This window comes from Apis laboriosa, unplaced genomic scaffold, assembly GCF_014066325.1.
Source record: "Apis laboriosa isolate Shangri-la unplaced genomic scaffold, ASM1406632v1 scaffold68_cov148, whole genome shotgun sequence".
NCBI classification, from domain to species: Eukaryota; Metazoa; Arthropoda; class Insecta; order Hymenoptera; family Apidae; genus Apis; species Apis laboriosa.
In genome coordinates, this window is record NW_025224135.1 from 3,240,692 (window position 1) to 3,267,432 (window position 26,741).

Here is a 26,741-nt window from a genome sequence, read left to right on the forward strand (position 1 = left end):
AGAGAGAGAGAGAGAGAGAGAGAAAGAGAGACGCCTGTTGCATCCGTGCAAACGTTGAACGTGGGTACATCGTACGACGATTGAATGGAAATTTTCTTTTTTTTTTTATCGATTCGTTAACAAAGTTTTTGCAGAGGAAAATGTTGCCTGAAATTAACTCGGGAATCTCTTTAGGCTTTTTTATTAATTATTTATATAATCGTCTTCGTTGAATCGCTTGAATCATCTTCGAATTCCAGTCTTCGCGTCCAGTCCAGGAAATGCACGTTGGAAATTATTCGTTTTTTTTTTTTCGACGTAATTAAACTCTTAACAGAAATATTAAGATGTATATAAGATACATAAATTCTTGAGTTTATCGCTTGTGAAAATAAAAGAACGTGTGAATTGAAAGATTTCTCCTAATCAAATTTTATCGCTATATATATGTACGTGCAATTATAATGAATCTCTAATATCATTATGTAAGAAGAAAAATTGGAACGTCGCGTATTTATTTTTTTTTTTTTTGCCTCGTTGTAAAATAATAAATTGATCGTAAATATGTGTTACTTAATATCACTCGAGATCGCTCCTAATAAATTGCAATGTACTGCGAGCTCGTTCGAACACGATTTTAAAATTTCGTGATAAATTGAATTATCAATGAATTTGCGAACTCGTGAATTCGCTATGACATTTCTTATCGGCGATTGAAATCGTTCGATCTTCGTTTCGTTTTTGAGATCTGCGAATATACAATTTTTAAATCGTATCATTTTTCCATACGTATATCAATAATTGTAATAAATTTTCGTATATTCATTCGAAACACGTAATTTGAAAAATTCGAACTTGAAGGACAATTTATAAATACAAAATTCTAATTTTTAAACGGTGATTATCAATTCAAACTTCTTTTAATCGATGATTCTATATTTGAATATAACATAAATCACAATAATAAAATTGGTGGTATAAAATTTAATTATATCTTTATTAATAAATGTAAAAAATCCATTTGTTCTTACTAAAAAAAAAAATAATAATAGTAATAATAATAATTCGGATGATCTTAATCTATGAGAAATTATTATTGAATAACAATCCTAATTTTAAAAAAGTTATTATTCTTACAATTATTAATCCTATATGAACAACGGATGAAATAGGAATAAAAATTAAATTAAATTAAGATACCAATTACAATACATTATAATAACAACCAAAAAATTATCGATATAATTTAAATAATATCTTGTAAATTATTATTAATCGTAATATCTCTCTTATTTTAATATAATTGATGCTAAAATTATAAATTCATGATATGAAGCTTTAACATGTGTTTTTAATAACCATCCATGAAGTATATATAATAAAGAAATTTTAACTAAAAATTTTCATACAGCGGATATATTGTATTCGTATTATACGCGACGTAAAAATAATTCGAGAAAAAGAAATCGAAACGCGAACAAAGTTAAATCAAATTGCCAATATATACCATTCTCGTAGAAAAATGTATGTATATATTCTTCTTTATTCCCCTTTAATCGATAATCTTGATAATCTGGTTATTTCGAATTATTTCGAAGTTCCTTCGAAAATACGTGGCATGGCTGGAAGAAAATTTTACACGACGTAAAAATAATTTGGTAAAAGAGAAATCGAAGCACGAACAAAATTAAATTAAATTGAATTAAATATTATTGATATATACCATTCTCGTAGAAAGATACGTATTCCCCTTTAATCGATAATTTTAACAATTTGGTTTTTCGCGGGATAAAATATTCGAGGAAGAAACATATTCCATGTATATGTTTCGAATTATTTCGAGGCTCCTTGGAAAAATTGATGTGGATGGAAAAAAATTTTACTTAAATTCACAATCTTGACACAATCTGACTGTTCACAGAATAGAGTAGAATATTCGTTGGCAAAGTGCCAAAGAAACACGTGTATACGTTTCGAATTATTTCGAAGTTTCATCATAACAATTTTACACGACGTAAAAATAATTTAATAAAAAAGAATTTTATTCGAAGCACGAATAAAATTAAATTAAGTTAAATTAAATTATTAATTATATTCTCATATTCCTCTTTATTCCCCTTTAATCTCGATTATCTGATTTCTCAGAGTAAAATATTCTTCGATAAAGTGTCAGAGAAACGTGTGTACATATTTTCGAATTATTTCGAAGCTCCTTGGAAAAACTCGGTTTTCAAACGGACGCGACGCGTGGCTATGAGTGGGAGGAAAAAAAAAAAATTTTTTTTTCAACAGCCGAACGGATCGCGTTACCCTACTTGCAAGTGGGTTTTACAGTCGATTGGTCGGCGCAGGAACGATCACGAGAGTTAATGCATCCTAGCGGATACGGTTCGCTAGACTCGATCAAACGTGGAACCGGACCGGTTGAAAGTTAATTCGACGTTATGGCCGATCGTTTGTCATACGCGATCGAACGAATCTTGAAACCCGTTGCGTTTCGTCTATCCGGGGAGCAGACAAGCTGCGGTGGGTGGTCCCCGCGCCTGTTATTTCGCTTATCCGCGCGATTACAGCCATTAATTAATTTACGTGGCTCTCTCTCTTTCTCTCTCTCTCTCTCTTCTCTTCTTCTTCTCTTTCTTCTCTTTCGCCTCGCTGCGTTCCGAAGGAGAAAAGGAAAGTCGATCGTTTCTAGGATAATTTCTAGAAATGGGATAATTTTAAAAATCTTATCTCTATATATCTTTTAATTTTAGATCGAAATTTTAATTTTTTTTTTTTTTTAGTTTTGTTACTCAAAAATTTCGAAATCTGGGTACAAATAATTAATTTGCGCTGTTTTTTCTTTTCCTTCTCGTTTAGACATATTCCTTATAAAAAAAAAGGAAAGTTGATCGTTTCTAAGATAATTTCTAGAAATGGGATAATTTTAAAATCTTCTTCAAGATTCTTTTCTGAATTAATTCGAAAATTTCAAAGAAATCTCGTCTCAATATATATTTCTTTTAATTTTAGATCGAAGCTTCAATTTTTTTTTTTTTTTTACTTTTGTCACTTGAAAATTTCGAAATCTGGGTACAAATAATTAATTTGCTCTGTTTTTTCTTTTTTTTCTCGTTTAAACACATTCCTTATATAAAAAAAAAAAAAAAAGAAAGATTTCATTCGTTATTTTCGTGGTTTGAAAGTATCGAAGCCTGGATGAATTTTTACCTGAACTTTTAGATTTAATTTAACCTGATTTCACCGATCCACTATAATTTAATTTACATAACACGGAAAAAAGATGAAGAACTTGTTATAAACCCAAAAAATAAGAAACAATATATTTTTTTAGATTTGGAAATATATCTGGAAAAATCAAAATATATCCCCGCCTCTCTCGAACGAAAGTTTCGAATCGAATTATAATCGCCGCCGGTTAGATTCGCCAAACTTCGAGAAAGATTCGAGGAAGAATCTTGGAGACATTCGATCTGTTCGTTTTCGCGCAGGAATCGATGCGACAGATGCGTATTCGATCGTCGTTAACGTGTGTTCGATGCAATTTGAAGCGCATAATAAACGAGTGCTATGGTGCTCCGGTTGATCTGGCACAGCTGCCGCCGCCACACGGCGAAGGTCGTATCGATTCTAAAATCCACGGATGGCCGACCCACGCGAACGAGTTCGTAGGCCGCCGCCAATTGCGGCTACCAGCTGCTTATTATCCTGAAACTTCGTTCATCCATCGTCGTTCGAAACATCTTCCGTCGCGTTATTATGATGATCGGATTTTCTTTGAGTAATTCTTTTAATTCGATGAAATGGAGAAATTTTCGAGATTGTTGACGCGCGCGTCTATTTTTAAATTGATTGTAAAGAAATTAATTTTTTTTTTTTAATTTTAATTCGATCGACACGCGTTGTAATTTCCTTGAGAATCTTGAGAATAAAGAGAAGAGGGTTAATTTTTCTATAATTTTTTTTTAAATTATATACTCGTTGTTTTGAAAGAAATAGTTTCTATTTGATTTAGTTAAGTTTTAGTCTTTTTAATTTTCGCTTTGATAAATAATTTCACGAGCGATTTCTCCTCTTCTAAACGGATAACGGATAAATTTTAACAAGACGAGTTGAAAAGAACGAATCGTTCTTCTCCTCGAGTTTCGTTCAACAATGTTTCTACAATTTTTTCCAATCGAAAGTATTATTCCCCTCTTTTCTTTCAATAAGTAAATAACGTTAAGCCCCTTCCATTAGCCCGATTCCGAGAAAAGTCGTAACTGCCATCCTCTTTCTCTCTCCAACCACGACCCGTAACTAAATAGAAAACATCTCTCCTTCCTCTTAACTAAATCGCTGATCGCATTTGTAACGTCCCCGATCTCCTTCACCTTCTTACCAAAACTTAATTTTATATATCCTCTCGTATCGAAAATTCTCGTGAAAATTGGATAAACTTTTCAACCAAAATACGCTTAATAATTATTGAAAAAATAATATTAAATTATCCACGTATAATTTTCTTGAGCGAGAAAAATTTCAATAATTTTTTTCTCTGTTTCTTTTTTTTTCAACGACAATGTGTTCGATCTCACTTCGCATACCTTATTTATGTGTATCATCGCCTCTCATAAACGGCGGGTACATATTCGAATGAGATCGTAAACCGTCTTCTGATCCGCGATATAATCGACATTCCCGGCAAATCGGCGCATATATCGCGACGATGCACTTTGGAAACCGACCTTTCGATTTCCATCCGTCGACACACGCGTCGTTCTCTCTCTCTCTCTCCCTCCCTCCCTCCTTCCCCTTTGGAAATCCACGATTTTCCACGCTCCTTCGTCACACCACGCCAGTGGTTACGCTCCGTTTGTAACTGGGACGGGGGAAGGGTTCATAAAACTGCCGTGATATCTCGCGATATATTCGAAACGGCGAAACGTTTCAAAAGGCCAGATAAGAGAGTTCGAAACATTGGTTGTTCGCGATGACTTTTGCGGGCGCAAGGGAAACATTGGGGCCGCGTGCAAAGGAAGGAGAGGGGGGAAGGGAGGAGAAGGAAGAAAGAAGCGGTGAAATTTAAGGGGGGATAAATCTCGGAAACGGTCAGAAGGAAGAAAAGTTTTTTCCAGGACGAGTTTTCGTTACCGTTGTGGATGAAAGATCATTGTTATAAGCGAGAGGATACAAGGGAGAGGCATAAAAAAAGAAGAAAAAAAAAAATGTTACTTAGTCCTTGGAAACGAGCGGGGAAAAAAAAAGTGTAATTAATTGGCTTAGATTAATCGTATGCATCGAGATACGATGTAAATATATTTACGTATATTTCTGTAGTATAAATAAGTGAGCGTTTCTTTCCTTTCTTTTTTTCTTTCTATCTTAAATATAATTATAATAATAGATGAACGTTTATTTATAAATGCGTAGCATGATTAACGTGATACATTGATAATTATCACGCGTTTTGTACGCGTTACGTTTTACTAGTACTGCGTCATTATTTTTTTTCTTTTTCTCTCTCTTCGCAATTACGATATCTCATTCTTATTCCATCAGTTTCACCAGGGATAATTAATGTCAAAGAGGTAATTAAAAAATTCGATCTTGAAAAAGATAGATTCGGAAAATTATTGGCGCCTCTTGCATTCTTTCCGCGACTTTCGACCAAGTTTCATCATCAAGTTTAGAAGGCTGAAAGAAGATAAAAGATAAAAGTTGAAGAACGGGCAGCTTTTTTTCCCAAGAATCTTGGCAACTCTGCCGACTTCTTCTCCACTTCTCCTTCTTCTTGAGGCAAAGTTTTTCTCGAAAGGAGCGCGGTAAATCCTCGATGCGAGGTAAATCCCCTCTAATAGATTCGACGCGCAAAGAGTAAGAGTGGACAGAGCTCGGGGAAGCAAAAAGGAATTTTCATAAATTGGCGACTCAATGTTCCTCGCTCGAGTAATTAAAAACGTAATATCTTTGCCTCGAATATTCGTTAAAGTTATTTGTTTGTCGAATTTGTCGCAACAAGGCGTTGAAGAAATTGCCCCGTCGTGATTAAGATCGAGTATTGGCCTTCTCAAATATATCGCGTAATTATCCCGTACGAGTGGCTCGGAACGGAGAAGTTTTTCCTTCGAAAAATGGGTCGAAATAAAACCGAGCGTCAGTCGGAATCGAAACCAGACGTCACTCGCTATGAACGATCTAATATATTATAATTATCAACCTGTTTGAATGAACAGCGAACGAAAGAGTGACGCAACAACGAATAAGTTGAATTGAAATTTTCGCAAACGAGCAAAAATTGTTTATCTCGATTGGTGATTCTTACTTATATAAAAATCGTAAATAAAACTTCTCTGCTCCTTTGAATGTAAATTCAAAATAGTTGTGTTCCGTTTCACGATACACGAAATTTACGCAACGGTCTCGAAAAGAATTCCATTCTCCATTCTCAAGTTCGAGAGGATATTTCGTTCGAGAAATATTACAATGAGAAAAGAATTCATCGAGAGCATCGAAAACGTCAAATTCGACGAAAAATCTCATGCATTTAAATGGATAACGCCGAGGAAAATTTCGTTCCTTCGGAAGGGAAAGGGATCGATACGATATAGATCTGAAATATTATTTATGAACTCGTCGAAGGAAGAGAACAGGCGTGATCTCGAAGGAGAAAGAGAGATACGTGTATATATTTATCGCGGTTGACGGGAGTATCGATGCTGTTCGGAGCATATTTATTCGCGCGTGGTAGATCCGGACAGTGTGCATGCGCGCCTTCTGCTATGTATACGGGCACTCGAATAAAGACGAGCGCGGGAAAAAGAGAGGAGATGCGCGACACGAAGAAGATTTATGCGCACGCAACACGACTAACGAGCAACGCGAATTTACGGGCAAAAACAAACGGGGACGAAATTCGAAAAAGAGAGACTGTCGACGGTCGAAGAGAAGGAGAGAGAGTCTTGGTCGACAAGGTGCCTACACGATTTCCAACGTGTGAAGGATGTATGTGTATGGTAGGTAAGGGGACGAAGGAAGAAAGGAAGGAAGGAAGGACAAAAAAAGCCGAGAAGCGAGAGCGAAAGATATTCGGGAGGAAGGCGAGAAATATAATTTGACGAACAAAGTTGCACGAGAAGTAGGGAGGAGAGGAAATAGTGGCGCCCGAAGGTAAAGGGCAAAAGCTTGGAAAGGGGAGGCAAGGGAGAAAGGGAAGCGAGCGGATAGAGTCGTGTCGAAGGAGCGGCAAGAAATAAAGGAAGACGGATTCCTCGGGCGCAAGGAGATCGCGAGAAGGCGAAAGACGCGAAAGAAGGAGAGAGGCAAAAAGTGGCGGGAGAGGCGGGTATATATGGCGCGAGGTAGAGCGAAGAGAGACGAAGAGGGAGAAAGAAATGGACAAAAGACGCGGAGGATAAAAAAGAGCAACGGATAAGAAGGAGGTGGCGAGGGAGATGGGGAGGAGCGGGGAGGAGGGCGAGAGAGAGAGAGCAGGAGAGAAAGAGCGAAACAGGAGAGGGAGAGAGCGATCGACGGAAAACGGGTCCACGGCTTGGGTGGAGGAACTAGTCTTACCTAGTAGATTGCCCTGTCTCGGTTCTCGGTCCGTGCTTTTGCGCCCGTCCAAGGTAGGAGGGAACCTCCGAGTCCTCTCCGTTTAACGCATAACCGAGGCAAAGAGGAGGCGGAAAAGAGAGGCGAGATCGAGAGCCGCGTAGTAGTCACGCGTAATCCCGTGTATCGTACGTATATATATTATGTGTACACGTACGCGTATACGTGGATAGAAGTCGAGAGAGTCTCGTGTGTATATGTATATAGCATAGGAGAGCGGGAGGAAGGCGAGCGCGCACAGGGCCACTCGATCGGGAAGAGAGAACGAGATGGAGAGAGAACGGCGGAGAGGAGCGTGTGTGTACGTAGCATCGGAAGAGTGTACCACCAGACCGCTAGTGTTGTGACGGCGATCGTGCCCACGACTTCTCCGCCGGACCCGGCATCCGTGTTCCGTCATTTCTGTTTCCCTCTCTTTCTCTCTCCCTATTCTGCTTCCCCCTCCTCGCTCTATCTCCCTGTCTCTCTCGCCTCCTTTCCGTCTTCGTACCTGTCTCCCTCCGCGACTATTATCCTTCTTCCTCACTCCACCCACCCCCCAAACATCTCGTTCCCTTTTCGTCCTTTCCCGCTTGCCGCGTATCTCGCTTCTCCCTCTCTCTCTCTCTCTCTCTTTCTCTTCTCTTCTCTTCTCTTCTCTCTTTCTTTCTCTCTCTAGACGTCTATCCCATTTCCCTACAACGTTTTCTCTCCTCCACGGTCCTTTTCCTTCGCTTCTAAGGTTCTCCGGTGATCTCTTCTCCCCCCACCTCTGGTCGCAGCAGGCGGTGGTCCCTCGCACTCCCCCTACTCGCGGTATCGGGCCCTCCCCCACGAGAGCGGTTCTGGAGGCGCGCGTTTTCGTGATCCACATAGCCACTTCCGGCGAAAAGTGAACCGTTGGGTGATGAACCGGCGGAGCTGATGAACCGCCGCCACGCGAACGTCGCTCGTCGTGAAAGAGGAGGTGGGCCCGCGGGGGAGGCAGGGAGAGAGAGAGACTGTGCGGCGGTACAGTGTCGAGAGATATCCAGTGTGTTGCATCCTCGTCGCGATTCGTTTGTGCGGAGCAACGTGCGCGCAGGTGTTTCGGAATAGTGTGCCATCACCGCTGTTACCACGTGTCCACTACGCGATTCGCCACTGGTACGTACACGCAACCACATCTATTTCCCCATCGAGTATTCTCGTTTCTTGAAGAAGAGACGATATTCGATCGGTGTAGCTGCAAAACGTAAGAAATTTAATAATTTACGTTACGAGTATCGGAGCAGATCTAGTTCGAATTTAGACAATTTAGTTATTGATTTATGTGTATATGACGACGATATTGTGACGTAAAGAGGAAATGACTAGCAATAATTATCCGTTTAGAATTCTGATAATCGTTCTTTATGATCATGCATTGTAAACAAATGACAAAATATCAGAATTAAATCGGACAATTGACTCTATCGATAAAATGATGTAATAAAATTTAAATTATTTTCGATGGATTAAATTAAAATTATATTTTGAAAAAGTATAGCGGATAATTCGTAAAAATTACACGTGACAAACCTGATTTATCGTGCGGAGCGTGTTCATTAAGCGGCTTCACGGGAAACAGAACGGGCAGGAATTAAAATCTCTTAACATGGATCGAATGACGCCGCCTGTCGCGTGGCGAGGGGGTCGCATTTAAATAAATCACGTCCACGGTCACGTTTCCACAGAACGTAAAATTACGAGCAAATTGGATAAAATATCGAGAGGGTAGAATCTGTTATTTCCCATCGTATTAATCGTACAATGAAATTGAAAGTATCGCTTCGCGAAATGAATTATCACGAAGATCTTCTCGTTTCACAAAGTTCTAACGAGATACGATAATTAGATCCACAAAATTCGAGCACATGGCGTTATATTCGCCTTTTATTCGAATTTGCCCTCTTTCTCTCTTCTCGTCTCTCTCTTTCTCTCTCTCCAAAAAAACGTAACCTCGCAAACTCGTTTCAAAGGAATTCGTTAATTTTTGCGCGCACTCAGGTTTCGAACTTTTGAAATATTTACAAAGCCACTCTTGAATTCTATAAAACGCAAACGCGTCAGGGAACGTGAAAGGCGCAAAACTATGGTGGCTTTTTTCCCCCCCAAAGGGGGGGTATCGAACGGCGGGGATCGGTAGCAACTGGTTCTCGCAACTTCTCGTGACTCGCGTGATTTATCGCGTGCAAAAGTGTCAACAAGAGTAAACCGTGTGTAGTCGGGCTCGCGTGTGTCGTTGTGCGCCGTGGGGGCGCCCGCAATTAATCAGGAATCCGAAAATTATCGACAGAGTTATGGATATCCTTTGTACACGGGCTGCCCACTTTACCTCGTGCATAGGATTAATTTTCACGAGTGCCGTCGGCTACCGTCTGTTTGTTGTTCGCTTATTTGGTGATCGATCGCGAGAATTAGCTGGTTAATAGGGACAACGAGAAAGAAAAGAGGTCTGATGAGGTTAGATATGGCGTTAATAGTTGCGTTATTTACCTTTGGAAAATAATTTTGTGAAACAAAGGTTATAATTATCGACTGTGTGTCTCGTTTCGTTACCGATAGTGCTCGACTTTTCAATTTCAGTTATTAAACCATTAAACTCGACGTGGTGGAACGAGGCTGTTAACGTTGATGATACATCGGTAAGCGAGCGAGCATGAAATCATAAAGCGGTTGTTCCTTTTGTACGGCGATATCGAGTTAACTTTGTCTTACGCCAACTTGACACAGTAACGGTGTTGAATGTTTGATTTTCATTTTCACAAATTACTCGTGGCCCGATTATTTATTGAACGTTAATGAAATTTCTGTACAATATTTGTCCCGTTCCGATGATACTCCGTCAATTTTTGACGTCAATATCGGTGAACATCTGTATCCTTTTAGGTTAGCTTACGCGCATACCCGTGACTTGGTTCGTTAATTTAACGATATTCGTAGCGATTACCACGATCGCAATCGTACACGTGTTTCAATTTTCGTTCGATTGAACAGTATCGATGTACGAAACGAGATATAGAGCTACGATTTAATTAGAAAAATAAAGCGGAGTGATATGCATTGACCGAAAGCAAATCGTAATTAATATTTAACTAATTGCAACGAGTTTTTATTATATTACGAACCTTGCACTTTTAATTCAATTATTCGAATCTCTCTTGTAAAAATAATTGTAAAGATAAAATATCGCATAAATCGTTCCTTTATATTTTATTTTTATTTAATTTAACAATATATTTTTCCATTATCATTATCGTTTAATACTTGGGATAAAACTTTATCCAAATAATCGAATAACGATTTAAAACGATTGTTCGACAACAATTTATATTCGATAATAATCTCGTAGAATTCTTAATAATAATAACAATATAATCGTATATAAACGTCGCATGAACTGCTCCCATACGTTCAACAATATTCCCACTACACTGTAAAGAATTGAAAATATTATTGGTCATCTCGAATATCAAGATTAAAAAATATCGCATTAAAACAATATTTAAAACATTATTGTCAATATTTTCCTCGATATTATCGCCAATATCATTAATCGTGTGCGGTCTCTTCGAAAATGTATATCGAAAATTGACTCTTCTTCTTTGCAGGCATTCCATCAACGATCCTTCTTAAACGAATCTCCAACACAGTGTTTATTTACGATACACGATAGTAAGAGCGTAGAAACCTCGTAGAAGAGACATTAGAGCTTTTGTCCGTGTACGACGACACGTCGATTCCCAGCTTGCAAACTTATTCGACGACGTGGCGTTTCGTGAAATTTATCGACGGCCGCTTACGTGACTCGCGTCACTCGCGCTGGGATCGATAATCGAATTGCGAGATACATAGGAACGACTAATTAAAATTCCTCGCGGAGAGGCGAGTTCCACGATCCTACCGATTATTTCCGCTTTTCTGAACGGATTTCAAACGTGTGCAACCAGCCTTTCAAATGCAAATATGGATTTCTTTGTAACTCGTACGTCTTCATCGCGCATATCGGGAATAAAGAAGAGATGATCGTAGGGAAGAGGTTACTCGGGTTTATTCCCGTTCTGGGAACAACTTGTGAAATGTAACTTGTAAATTGTAATTGTTGCGAATGAAATACGGTTCGTTTTGTGTCAGGAGTGCAAAGAGTGCGCAATTCGATAACTTATGTAAGTTTATGGTATATTGAACATGAAGTATAATGTAAGGTAAATATTTACTGAAAGATATCAGTCTCTGATCTTAATGATTTTTTTAACATGTGTCAAGGTTATCACGGAATAATGTTGTATTTACTTGATGATCATTTATTATTTAAAAAATTATTATCGAAAACAGTTCGAGTTTAGGTTAAGTTTAGGTTAGGTTAGATTATTTATTTGTTATTGTTGTTGTTCAACATTAATTATCTTATCTTAATTTTAAGTTTAATTTCATTCTCAAATCAAAATTAAATAAAAATTCATTTAATTGTTAGTCGATTTGCATTGGGTTTAGACTAATCTTTTTAATTTAGCCATTGTCAATTGTTTATAACGATAAACTAAATTATTTCGACGAAATATTTTTGTTAATAATTTTTTAATAAACAAATCTGACAATTTTTCACAACATTATTCAAAAGAATTATTACAACAATATAATATTGCAAAATAAATAATTAGATGTCAAGAATTATAATGACATAAATAACGTAGAAATTATTTTGAGAAATTTATATTTAGAAATTGATATTTAAAAAATAACTTTCTTGATATATTTTTCCATTTTAATAGTACATTATTGGCTTTAATTTGTGTCACTATTACATTAAGATATCAATTAACTTAAAATAACATAAAATTATAATACTATCAATTAGATTTACTATGATTCTCATTCTCCTTCAATTAATCAATTTAAATTTATCAATTTAATTTAAAATTAAGAATAAAATAATGATTATTTATACATTCAAGAAATTTATGACTGGATATTAAAAAAAAGAGATAGATAAATTAATAGATGAATCAATAACGAGTAAAATATAACGAAAATTTAAATATTTCCCACCAATTATTTTTTTTTCTTCTTTTTTTTTAGAATGATAAATACTGAATTGAAAAAATTAAATTTTTTGTAGGAAAGGAACTGAATAGAAATAAACAGTTTACACATGATGATGCAACAAGAACTATATATAGGTAATATGTATCGTTTTATTACTCAATTTAAAAACTATTACGATTCTCATACATTTATCGTGCTCTTAACGACTCTGCAGGCATCATTCAAGTTGATAATATCGCTGACAAGTGAATCACGAGGATGTATCAGTTTTTCACGAGAACCGTAGAGAACAGTAAAACATAGTATGTACACGTTTCTGCTCGTAACAGAAAGCGCGGAAATGGATCGCTTATGACGCGAGGAGTATCTTCCTTACACGATTCGTTTAACGAGGCAATATAAACTCGGTTCGAAACGTGAGACGAAACGTGAGAAAATAGCGGAAAAATTACGATGAAATTTCTGTTCGTTTCACCGGATACGTACCATGGACGAATCTTTTCCGTTAATTGGAGTACTTGGAAGCTTCCGTGGAAAATTTCTTGCGGCGTTTCACGTTCCAAACGTTCCACTGCTGATCGGTCGGCCGGGTAATATTACACGAAATAAGAAATAACATCATTAAGATAAGAAAAATATTAATCGTGTTAATTAATAATATAACGAAATATTATTTTTAATATACACTCGAAATGATTAATATAACGTATAATATAATCATTTTCTTCGTTATTATTCGATGATTATTATTTCGATGAAATTTATTTCGCTCATCAGAGAAACAGCGTTCGTCATTTATTAAAATTCAGATTTATATGGACCACCGAGCGAGTTACATCGGTAGTTTATTATTTTTTTTTACATTTTTTTCAATTACTTTTAATTAAAAATTTATCCTTTAACAATTTCACTTACAATATTTCAATACAAATACTTTCTCAAACAAATTTTCAATTACATTTATTGGGAAAAGAAACAAGCTGAAATCATTCTCAAATTTCTTTATATTTTTCTATTTTTCAAATACATTGAAAGAAGAACTTATTAATTTATCCCTTTATGCTATTTTTAGTTGCAAGTTATTTATCTCGAAGAACGAGATAAATAATATATAAATTAAATAAATAATATTTATAAATTATATATAAATTATAATATAATAAATATATAAATTAAATTCCCAAATGATTATTATATTAATATTTTTCTCACTTTTCCAATCATCGATACCATTCAACTCGATACCAATATTTAACTTAACACGAAGAACAATACGATACAAGAAAAATCAAGAATAAAAAAAAAAATTTTCACGGAAGCATCCTTCTGTAAAAAAAAAAAAAAAAAAAANAAAAAAAAAAAATAGAAAAAATTAGGTCGATGCCTCATTTCGAGTAAAAGAAATTCATGGTTTTATCGCATACCTGTCGAACTAATCGACGCGTACCAGACGCTTTCCTCGCGTCATTATGTTGTTACACGGCTAATAATAACGTGAAAGCGAAACGGCGGAGGTCCTCGTCAAGCCGGTTGCATATCAAATCCCGAGAGGAACGAATTATATCGCGCTTAATGATCGTGCGTTGTTTGGAGAACGAAGGGAACCGCGCAATTATTAAATCGTTAAGTCGGACCGTACCTACACGAACCCGGCCACGGGCGCATCCCATAATACTGTGTACACCAGTGGTTCTTGAATCTATTCTTCGAATCCAACCACTTTTCACTGTATAACATCAATTCGTCTGACCAGGATCACATAATAATAATAATAATAGTAGTAGTAATAATAATAATAATAATAATATAATTGACGATAATTTGTGAAAAATTCTAGGTAATAAATACAAGGAATACTGATATAAAAATATTATTGATGTAAGGTTACCTTCAATTTCACAGAATTTTAATCTTTCTTCCAAGGTGAATGAAATTGACAATAAAAGTATGTATAGCTTAGGATATACTTTTTTTATTAAAAAATTCTAGAAAATTCTTGACGCTGGTTTAATAAAATTATGCCAGAGAGCGATTCTCTCTGGTGTAAGAATCACTGACACGAGGTATCCCGCTCGTTCGCTTGCTCTTTTAGTCATAAAACTGAACATATCTCTAACATCCCATAAAATTAATAGAAATCTACATACCTTTTATTAAAAATTATAGAGAGATTCTAAATAATACGTTTCTTGAGGAATTACAACTTGTCCCGATCGCTTCGCTAACGCGGTAAAATTAATATAAATTAAATTTTTACAAAAAAAAAAACGATTGTTCAAATTGTCGCTACGAACTAACTTTTAACAAGTTTTAACAAGTTATATTTTCAATACTAAATTGAATAAAAATAACATTTTTTTTATATAATTTTAAATTATTACAATTAATGTAATTAATCCTTAAAATTTAACAATTTATAAATAATAAATTTTAACGCGTGCTTTTCCATTAAAAGAATTGCGGAAAGCGTAATTTCACGCAGCACGCCTCGATTTTTCGTCCAAGAAAACCACTGCCATAGAATTTCCATTACTTGTTTCTTAAATTATCGTTAACATCGTACAACGTAATTTCTACCTTTCGTGGCCTGATCGCGCCGACAATTTTCCACTCTGGAACTCGGCAAATAAAACGTTAACCCCGGGTTTGTGTACGTGCGTCCGATCCGCAATGAGAAACTATCCAAGTGAAATAATTACTTCTTTCTTGCTTGTGGGACGCTCGCAGGACGACGAGGATGCGAGCGTTTCTTTTTTTAACCTTTAAAAAGAAAGAGAAAGAGAGAAAACTAACTTACCCGTCTCGCGTGATCTATATATGTGGTAACAGATTACACGGTGGTTTAACCGTGGAACAAATACCGGCTGAGCTACAACAATCTCCTCCCAAGGTTTTTGTTATTGAAATAAACAGAGGCAGCGTATCTCAACCCTTTGTCCATCCTTTATTTCATCCTTAATTATTTAACGTTTATTTATTTATTTATTTATTTATTCGATGCGCGTTTTAAAATCTTTAATCTCGAGTTTTATATGTACACGCTACAAAGTTCAAAGTTAAAATGCTCGAACAATGTTTACTTACTTCGTTAACTCGTATCACAATCGATCGTCGCTTTTTCGTACAACAATTTAGGCTCGGTTTGGCGTTGTAATTATTGTTATTATCATTATTATGTTTTGAGGTAATAAATTATCGAAGTAAATTATTGTATCAAGTTCAACTATTAAATTTTCCTCACGCATTAAATTTTTGGAAATAAAAATGATGGACGGAAATTGTACGTAATTATAATTGTTTTAAATACGATTTAAACGGAAGGAAGAATTAAATTTTATTTAATAATATTTAGAATCGATTATTGTCCAAAATAATGGAATAAAACAAATATTCCAATGATAATTTCCTTCGATTTTATGTTTTCACGAATTGAAATAATTGTTTACACACACGCACATACACAACGAATAAATTATACGAAATTCACGTGTCTCGAGTCGATCAACGAGTCTAGTGGATAGATAAATTCATCGAAATAAAATTCTTCTATTCGAGGATGGGCAAGGAGAACGGAGAACGACTGTCGTTTCCAATTTCGAAACGGTAATAGATATGAGTTACAGCTTGGCATCATTACACGTATAGAGTTTACGGTGAAAAATCGTTAAAGCTATTTAGTTAGGCCAATTGCCCCAATTAAACCCAATTAAGTTATTATTGCAAAATGTTGCGATCGTAAATTCTAATAGCTAAGGTCGAAAGACAAAGACACTATTCAACTTTTCAAGGATTTTTTTATTTTTCTACTATATCTTATATAGAAAATAATTACACTTGGATAATTATTTTTATACGACGACGAAATAATTTTTTTTTTTATTTTTTTTTCTACTATATTTTTATTTTTCTTTATATTACTTTATTTTTCTATTATATTTTATATCGAAAATAGTTACATTTGGAACGGGTAATTATTTTTATACGATGACGAAATAATTTTTTTTTTGTATCTCATATTCTTTTATGTATATTTATACATAATCAAGAAATAAATAATAAATAAATAAATAAAAAATAGAAGGATTTTTGTGTAGTAATCCTAATAATAGGAACGAAAATTAAATAATAACGTAATTTATATATAATTTTAGGAAGTAATTGCAATTTTGTATACAAAAGATTGGTTAAATTCTTTGGCAGGAATCGAGAAAAATTTGCAAAATCTGGAAAACAATGAGGTTCGATCGATTCGTATCGACACACCATCTATAAATCGATCGCGAATCTTTATTCGACGAAAAATCTTCGCGATCATCGTATTTCATTCTTATTGAAATAATAATATTTTTCAGAATGAATAATATAAAGCTTAATTCCAATTATTCGAATTTATCCTCCATTTTTCCAATCTCATGCTTTATTATGCTCTCTTAAAAAATAAAAAAAAAATAAAAAATAAATTTCGCTACGAGTTTCACTTTCGAATCGAATTTTATCCCCATAAAATTATTTATTATACGCCAAACATGAACTAAGCAAATTAAAAAATCGTGAAAATTTGTGGAAAAGATGGGAGAGAGAAGCAGCTCCGGAGGAACGATTTTTACTTATCCCGCGGAACTTTTATTACAATAATAACGGTGCGTATTAGTTCAGTTCGTATTAGTTCAGCCTCTACGAAAACAAACGTTCGTTCTGTTTATTCAAATTTATCCTCTATTTTCCTCCCTATAGGGATCTTAATTTTTATCCGGATGGAATAAGTTGGAGCGAAAAAAAAAAGAAAGAAAAAAAAAGGGGAGGAGAAGGACAAGGATCGATCGGAAGGTTGGCGAAAGGGGGATTTTATAAGGTACGCTTCATTATCATTGCCCGGAGCGCCACGTTTCCTCCTTCGTACTTGCGCGCCCCCTTCTTGCGTTTCATCGATATTAATTAAACTTGTGCGTTTATCTTGGGCGGCCATCTTTATTATTATTATTATTATTATTATGGCCGCGTCTGAATGTGAATCCCGAAGATTTTATTAACGTTTTTTTCTTTTTGAAAACGAACAGAGACGTTTCATCGTTTGAAGCGAATATCAAAGATATCGACGACGATGACGAAAGTCAAATACGATCTATCGCGTCACGTATGATTATGCTAAGCGGTGCGCCGGTATCGCTCCGTAAAATCGATTTATCGTCCGCCTTTTCCTATTACGCCGCCCATTTTTAATTCCAGACACTCGCGGATAAAGTGTGAACAGGAAAATCCGTGTTTATCGCGCCTAAAATATAACATCGTTCTCGAGAATAAATGAAAATGAATCGCTTTGTTGGATAAGTTTTTCTTTTTTTTTTTCTTTCTTTCTTTCTTTCTTTCTTTCAATGTCAAAAGAAAGAATCGCGCGCAAGATAAACGACCTGTCTATCGTTCGTCGAGAGAAATAGGGAATAACGGTTTCTTGCTGAAAATTAAAAAATAAATAAATAAATAAATAAAATATATATAATATAAATATATAATATAATATAATATTAATATATAATATAAAATTATGTTTATATTATTAATAAATCTCTGTCATATTTATGTTTCTATTTCTATTCAATTAAGATCGGAGTTTTAAAATTACAATTATTAAAAAAATTATCCCTACGTTTTATCCCGTTTTTTAACCTAACCTAACAAAAATTTAAACCTAAATCATAAAAAAACGTACATAATAAATAAATTATTATCTACATTTTTTCGAAATATGGAAATCGTCTCTTTGCAAACTTCGAACTGTCTTAGAAAAAAAAGAAAAAAAATGAAACAACAGCGACTCGAGCGATTATTTAAAACAGGACGACTTACCCTAATTTATTCGAGAGAGAGAGAGAGAGAAAAAAATCGATCGAACAATTTCCAGCGCGCACGATACTTGCTTGCACAACGATCAAAACAGAGTCGGTATGTTTTCATCCGGCGGAATAACTTCATCGGGCACTCCCGCTCTCGGCTACTGCCTGTCAATTAGCTATCATTAACAACATCGGCAAATTAGTCGGAGGCTAAGTCTCTCTATTCGTAGGAGTAAATCCCGTTTCGAGTCGAGTTCCACTTCGTTATATCCACTTATTATTCCCTCTCTCTCTCTCTCTCTCCTTTGCTTTCTCGTCTCTCACCTCTTACTTGGAGCGTTATTACGCATTTTCACACGCGTTTTGCCCACGCGCTTGCTCCAATCCATTCGCTCGAATGCATTTCCGGTGCCTCTCACTCGCGTCATCATCGTCATCGTTGTCGCCATTGACAGCCGTTGTACACGTCACCGGCCCACGTGCGCCTCCTCCCTCTTCCACCCGAATGCCTCCTCTCTCAACAATTCGAACCTCGTTTCTTCCGTCTCTCTGTTCATTGCCCGTCGTCTTTGAAATAAATTTGAACAAATTCCCGATTCGATCGAACATGGATGGATGTATTTCCATGTGTGGTGTGTGTAACAAGATGATGTGAAAAAAAAAAGAAAATATTGGAGCTAAAGTAAATAAGCAAATTTATTTCGATATCCTAAAATTTCGAATTATTTTTTTTTTTTAAATAAATTTCAATAGATTCGAACGTTTTTAATGTGTTATTACAGAGATAAAACAGGAATGATGCGACGAATTTATTATATGAAAATTACGATAAAATTGGTCGAATCGATCGAATTTTTAGAGAGGAATGATGTATATCTACGTATAGAATCAAAACGTTCTTTTCAAATTTTGTCCGCGAAGTGTATAAAATCCCACCCTCGATATACTCGGGATACAAGGGATCTCGTTGTACACGTTGCGCACAAGCAAGACAATTTCTCATCGAGTTGGAACGACGCGTCGTTAATCACCGTGATGATGCGCGCGTCTTGTGTGGCGCATTACACGCACGACAACTCAATTCGGCCGACATGGTTACACGGCTTTAAAACCGCGCCTCGCTTATAAATATTCCACCGCCGTTGTCCAATACGAGCGGTACTATTGTTTCGTTGACGCTTACCTCCGTCACGCTTTCGTTTCTTCGACTAACTTCTTGCTCCACAGTTTTTTGAGTATAATAAAAAAGATGATTAACAATTTTTTTTTCCTCGTATAATACGTGATAAAGTATTGGATTCTATAGGATTCTAATATTTATCGATCGAAATTTTTTTCTTCCATTATTTTCTTGTCAATAAATTATTATTGGAATTTGATCCTGTGGAATCAAGTTTATTATAATTATTAAAAATATATTTTCGATATGATTATTAGATGATTATTAGATCGTGAATATTTTTGTAAAATTAAATTGAATGTTAAATGGAATTGGAAAAAATGGAGTTTATATTATAGCTTTGAATATTCTTTCCTTTTTTCTGCATATACAAACATCGAATAAATTAATGATCGATGTTAATCGCGCGGATCACTTTAATGAAACATTCAGATCAATGTATGTGTGTGTGTATATATATATTTGTCAATACTTCAAGGTTCTCGATATTGACAATACGCCAATCTATTTCTGCGAATGTTCAATAATATTGATAGAATTACGTATTCCACGTACGATATAATATTGAGAACTTGGTAATATTGACAACTTGCATAAATCGATTGCCTGAATATTTCTCCAAGATAGAATCGCTCAAGTTGCAGAAATCGATCGATTTAAGTTACCACATCTGTAATTAAAGTTAGTTAATGCGCCGTCATTTGTCATCGTTATAGATACAGCCAGTCGACGACGAGTTTATTCAATTGACGGTATATGGTATTTCCATCGATAGTATCTCTGGTATCCGATAGTGGCCTAACGAACGTTCGAACGAAAGTTTCGATCGAACGAATCTTGTTATGGGAATTATTGTCCCTTCCAGAACACGAATACTCACGAGTTTCTGTACAGGAGGATTGATAAAATTTTCCAGTAACGATATCTAGGTTGTTGCCGAATGTTGCTACTGGCTTTTTCGTATTTTGGAACAAATTTATTTATTTTGACTGTTTCAAAGAATTAGTTTTATGTATCTTTGAAGAGAAATTGGATAAATTGGAAAATCTCGATAAGTTTAATTTAATATGCTCAGAACTTTTAATATCTTTTAATTTAATCTGAATTGAATGACATTTCAAAATTTTTAATATCATGTAATAACGATGGATATAATAGTGTGAAAAGTTTGATAAGGTTAACTTAAGTTAATTCTTTGCTAATGAAATAAAAAATTCAATTTAATAAATCTCTCTATTAATCAAATTTCAATCTTGGAAATTTTTAGAGATATTTATATCTTTACAATTTTTAACATCTATATCTGACAATAACTGATATCTCAAAATTTCTAAAGATGAATATAATAATGTAAAAAGGCCTAATTTAATTCCTAACCTAACATAACCTGATCTTTTACTAATAAAATATGAAATTTAATAATCGTTTAATAATCAAATATAATTGTAATGCACAATTGCACAATTTTTATAATTTCCAAATATTATTTAATCTATTTTAAAAAGATATTTAATAATAATAATAATTTTATAATCTTTTGCAATCAAGGAATTGTTAATAGATAGAAGTTTTCAACAAATTTGTTTATTCTCCTATCACTTTATCTATTTTAAGAAACTAAATTTTTAAAAAGGAATTGGATAATTTGAAAAATCTGCAAATGCAAATTTAATTTATATCCTTACAGTTTTTAACATCTATATCTGACAATATCTATATCTGATATCTCAAAATTTCTAAAAATGAATATAATAATGTAAAAAGGCCTAATTTAATTCTTAACCTAACATAACCTGATCTTCTACTAATAAAATATGAAATTTAATAATCGTTTAGTAATCAAATATAATTGTAATGCACAATTGCACAATTTTTATAATTTCCAAATATTATTTAATCTATCTTAAAAAGATATTTAATAATAATAATAATTTTATAATCTTTTGCAATCAAGGAATTGTTAATAGATAAAAATTTTCAACAAATTTGTTTATTCTCCTACCACTTTGACTATTTTAAGAAACTAAATTTTTAAAAAGGAATTGGATAAATTGAAAAATCTGCAAATGCAAGTTTAATTTATATCCTTACAATTTTTAACATCTATATCTGACAATAATCTGATATCTCAAAATTTCTAAAAATGAATATAATAATGTAAAAAGGCCTAATTTAATTCCTAACTTAACATAACCTCATTTTTTACTAAAATATTCTTACGGAATAGAAATATGATATAATTGTAATTGGATAATTTTTATAATTTCCAAATATTACATAATCTTCCTTAAAAGTAAAAAAAGTATCTAATAATAGTAATAAGATTGAATCCAACGGGTATTACAATTACCGATATTCGATAATTTACCTTTGCAATCAACGAATTGTCAATCGATTGAAATTTTCAGTTTGAAATAAATTTAACGCGCGTGCACGCGCAATTCTACGTGTATCTATCAACCCTTGTCCTAATTAGCAACAGAAGGGTGGCAAACGGTGTGGAATACCGAAAGGGTTTGGGGAAATCAAAGTCAGTTGATTAACTCACTCTCTCTCTCTCTCTCTCTCTCTGTCTACGAGATCAGTAATTAGCCACGCGGGGATAGCTATCAACACGAGCAAACTTCCGATACATTTGCAATGGCAATTAACATTTATTTTCTCCGTGCTCTGACTTCGAATCGATTCGATTGCTAATTTTTTCTTTTTTCTTTTTTTTTTTCTTCGTCTTAAGGTCGCCTCTTTTATTTATCCCACCGATTCGATAGTCACAAAGAAGAGACGCAGATTCGATTATTATTCATGAGTTTCTTTGTTCTTCGCACAGTTTCCAATTACCGCGAAAAATAATTGCCTTGATTTCAATCGAATCGATTGATTATACATACCAACTGAAAAAAAATAGAAAAAGTTGAGTGAATTATAATTTCATACAGGATATTTAAAAAAATTTAATTAATCAAATAATTCGTATATTCACGAGAAACGAAAAAAAAATAAAAACCTTGGAAGAATCGTGGATGAGAATCTGCTCAAATCGATCAAATTTTCTTGCCACGATTATCATTCTCGGTGGTTGGCTCGCAACAATTTTCCAGCATTTTCCAGCGCCCCCTGTGGATAATATAATGAAACTGTAGCGCCAAATAATTGGGAACGCGGGGACACGCGATAATATAAAATAAATCCGGCTATTCCGGGAGGGAGGGAGATAGGTACGGTTGTATCGAGTCCAATCACGAGGCTCTCGTTCAAATCCGATTACCATAACTACCGAGTATTACTCCGCCTGACCACGAGGAATCTCGCGTAACAAGCTTCATACCTCAGGACGCAAAGCTGCTGCTACGAAAGCATTCCGTCTTTTCTATCCTTCCTTCCTTCCTTCCTTCCTTCCTTCCTTACCGACCAAGCCGGAATTCAACTTTAATTTCTCGATCCTTCTTTTTCGCGAAGTGTTAGATATTCGTTTCTTTTTCTCGTTATTCTAAGCCAATGAAAAACTCACCACTCTTTCTCTCCCCGTAGGAAAAATAATCTGAGAATCGTCAATCTCGAACATTTTTTGCAACAACAAAGGGGAACTCGTTCCAGTTTTAAACTTCTTCTTTCTTTCGAATCGATCGGTTTGGCTCTGTATCTTTGAAAGCGAGTCTCTGAACGTTTTATTGTCCTGATGTTCTAATCCGAGCAGTTGGGTTGTTTCGAACGCTCTTTTTTTCTTTTCACTCGAGATTAAACCTCGGATTTGTCGTCTCCCTCTGTTCGGATTTTTGTTCGGCGAATGGTGGCGTGTTTGGATTCTAAAGTTAAAATTTTATCGTTAATAATTCGGGGGAATTGTTGGGATCGAATTTTTTTAACTTTAGAGGAATTAAGAAAAATTCGAATGAATGAAGATTGAGAGAATAAATTAAACGAATACTTCGATCTTTTTTTTTTTTGTTTTAATGTCGATGTAAAATTATCGAAAATATACTTACTTATTTCGACAAATTAATTAAATAATTATTTTAATAGTTTAGAAATTTCGTATCGATTAGTTAATATTTAAGCGATAAACTAGCTTTTCAACTCCACTTGCACAATTTAAGAACATAATTCTTCGTCAACAACGTTATAATCTCGTAAATTGCATTAATTTGCATTTTTATCAAATTAACCGTGATAAAAATTGTGATGACAATTTATACGATGATTTATATTTATTACAGGTGAAGGAGAGTGAAAGCTCACGTTGGCGTGTCCCGGCCTTACTGCAATCATGCGTTATCCACTGATGCTTCAAGCGTTCATCGTCGTTGTGCATATAGTGCCAGAAGCTCGTCTCCATCGTCCAAGGGGTGAGTTTCTGAAAAATGTCCAAAAATTTATCAAATATGTTCGAAAAAATACGTTTGAAACTTTTGGCAATTAGCTCGCTCGATTCTTTAAACTCGACACCGTGCAGTTCGAATCGGAACAGAATAGTCCCTCTTTCTCACTCTTTATCGCTAACCTTTGCGGTGTTGTCATTTTTCACGCCTTCACGACGCGGCGCGGGACATCATTTTAGTCGATCCTTCGAGAATAAAGATACGTGTGACTCGAGGGAATTGGAAGGAAGGAAAGTCTTTTAAGATTAATTTATTTCCTTCATCGATTCGAAAAAAATTATAAAGAATTGATGTAAAGTTTTTTTGAACTTTATGATTTTACATATATATATATATGTGTGTGATATTGCGATCTTTTTCTTTGTTAAAATGAAATTTATGGTCTATCTATTTATGGCAAAATATATTACATATTTATTTTTATCGTCAAAAATATATAGTATTCCTTGTTTCGAATAGAAAGAGAGAAATAGATGGATTTAAAGAGAATATACGCAATATAGGCATTTTATACGGGATTTATGAAAAGAGATTACGATAAATCAGTAATTTTATACGATTGTCAAAACACGTTCGAAAAATTCGTAGACCTCAAACCAAGCTTAATACGATCCATCACGCGTCACGAACCCGACTTCGAACAAGTCGAGTTGGCCACAGAATCGTGAAATGATAACGTTTCATACAGTGCAATTGCAACCGCACAATTTTCACGTCACTTCGTACGCGATTCAAGTTCGACCTTTTTTTTTTTTCTTTTTCCCCAAAACAAGGACAAATAAGACAAAATTTTATTGGACACTTTCCATCCATTTCATTTTCACTTCGTGTAAAAAATCTTCTATTAAAAAAAAAAAATTGCAAATTACCATTTTCATTGAACTTTAAATCGCTCTCTTAATCTAAATCAGGATTGAATACAAAATTAACTTTCTCTCAGAATTATTCCAAGTAGTCATAATCACCCTTCTACATTTATTTACTTTTCCTTTTACCAATTTAATGTAAACGTCTCGATAAAACCAATCGAGATCCAAATTCGAAATCTGACGAAAACATAACAAACCTTGTCTATTAGAAAAGAAAAAAGAAACGAAAAATTCTAGAACAAAGAAGAAACCGCTGCACTTCCCGTCCATCCTCCTCTCTCTCTCTCTCTCTCTCTCTCTCTCTCTCTCTCTCTCAACGAGTAACGAAATCCGTAACGAATCCAATTGTTACAACCGCCGCCATTTTTTTTCCAGATGGCGCTCAATGCTTTTCAATGCAGATGAATCTCGTAAATATTTATTCGGTCTCGCGTGGGCGGTTTGGCGTGAGACAATGCGGCTCAAGGATTGGCCTGTCATTAGGAGGCCAATTATTCTCGATCGGGCGAAAATTACAGCGGAGGTGGCGCCCGTTTGTTGTTGTTGTTGCTGTTGTTGTCGCTGGGGAGGGAAAAACAACGCGTCAATACGACACGCGTAATCCGTCCATCCTTAATCCCGCAATTATTGACACCCCTTCTTTCCTCCACCCCCCACCACTCTATACACCGCCCACCCGCTCCGTAACGACGATCATTAAGGCGTTATTAAGCGATGGAGGAGGGGGGGGAGGGATTCGTCACGCATACACACACACACACCCTCTAATTTGAAACTTAACGCCCCGGAATTCGAACTACGACCGAACCTGGCCAAACTTGGAATTGTTCCCTCGAAAGTTTTGGCGTGGGATCCGGTTGGTCAGATCCGGTTTAAAATCGTCGTCGTGGTGGGAGGAGGAGATATAAACTTTGCGCGTAATTACTCGCTTGTTTGCGCGGAAATTTTCGGAAATGCTGCCCGTGTTTGGTTTTTAAAGAAGGGGGGCAGGAATTCGTGAAAAGTATGCGCGAGAATTATATTCGTCTCGAAACGGAGGAGGAGAAGAAGAAGAAGAAGAAGAAGAAGAAGAAGAAGAAAAAGAGGAAGAAGTTCGTCTTGTTTACGAACATTTTAATTTCGATTCTATTACGCGTAATATTGGAAGATACGATTAGTTAGAGTTTGAATTTTTTTTGGTTAATTGAAATTTCTCTTGAATGGAGGGAAAAATGTGGAGCAATTTTTTTCTTGGAAAATTTCTTTGACGAAAGGATAAGAAAGAATGAAATTTTTCCTGAATATCGATCTTTCTTACTTGTCGGCAATTCGAGCTCTTAAAACAAGGAAGCAAGTTTCGCAAGTGGCGAATATTTTTAGCTTCGAAGCGATATAGTTATAAATAGAATCGGTGCCAAGTAATCGAATCTACACGTCACTTTCGCGATTATCGTCTCTCGTTAACCGACGACGACACGCGGCTGTCCGTCCTTGCCGCTACGTTTTTTGCCGGTGTTCGTTGTCGAAGCGCATTCGAACACGAGTCACGTCACGCTCGTCGCGGTCTCGAAGGATTTAGAGAACGTTGCAATTAAAAAGAGATAAAAAGGAAAAAAAACGCTTACGCGCGCAGCGTGCCTCGTCGATCGCATTGTCCTCGCATATAATATTTTCGCTTCGAGTGCGAAATTTTATTTTTCTTTTCTTTTTATCGGGGACCGGTTTCTAAAACGCTATCTCTCTCTCTCTCTCTCTCTCTCTCTCTCTCTCTCTCTCTCTCTCTCTCTCCCCCCCTCTTTTTTTCCGACCTAGAAGAAGAAAATGGACGGGGCCGTTGGTGGCGCCAAACGTCTACAAAAGCGACGAACGAACGGAAAAAAAGAAA

At 35.2% G+C, this 26,741-nt stretch overlaps 1 protein-coding gene across 3 annotated transcripts in view; it reads left to right on the forward strand.

Annotated features, from left to right (window-relative positions):
- The first annotated feature begins 7,567 nt into the window (after window positions 1–7,567).
- Window positions 7,568–26,741, forward strand: part of LOC122718661 (A disintegrin and metalloproteinase with thrombospondin motifs 7-like) — an 83,806-nt gene continuing 64,632 nt past the window's right edge. For all 3 annotated transcript variants that reach the window (XM_043943885.1, XM_043943886.1, XM_043943887.1), the window contains exons 1-3: window positions 7,568–7,703; window positions 7,783–8,700; window positions 23,847–23,975. In XM_043943885.1, coding sequence (XP_043799820.1) covers window positions 23,897–23,975 — 79 coding nt within the window. In that variant the 5' untranslated portion in view covers window positions 7,568–7,703; window positions 7,783–8,700; window positions 23,847–23,896. The remainder of the gene's footprint in view (window positions 7,704–7,782; window positions 8,701–23,846; window positions 23,976–26,741) is intronic.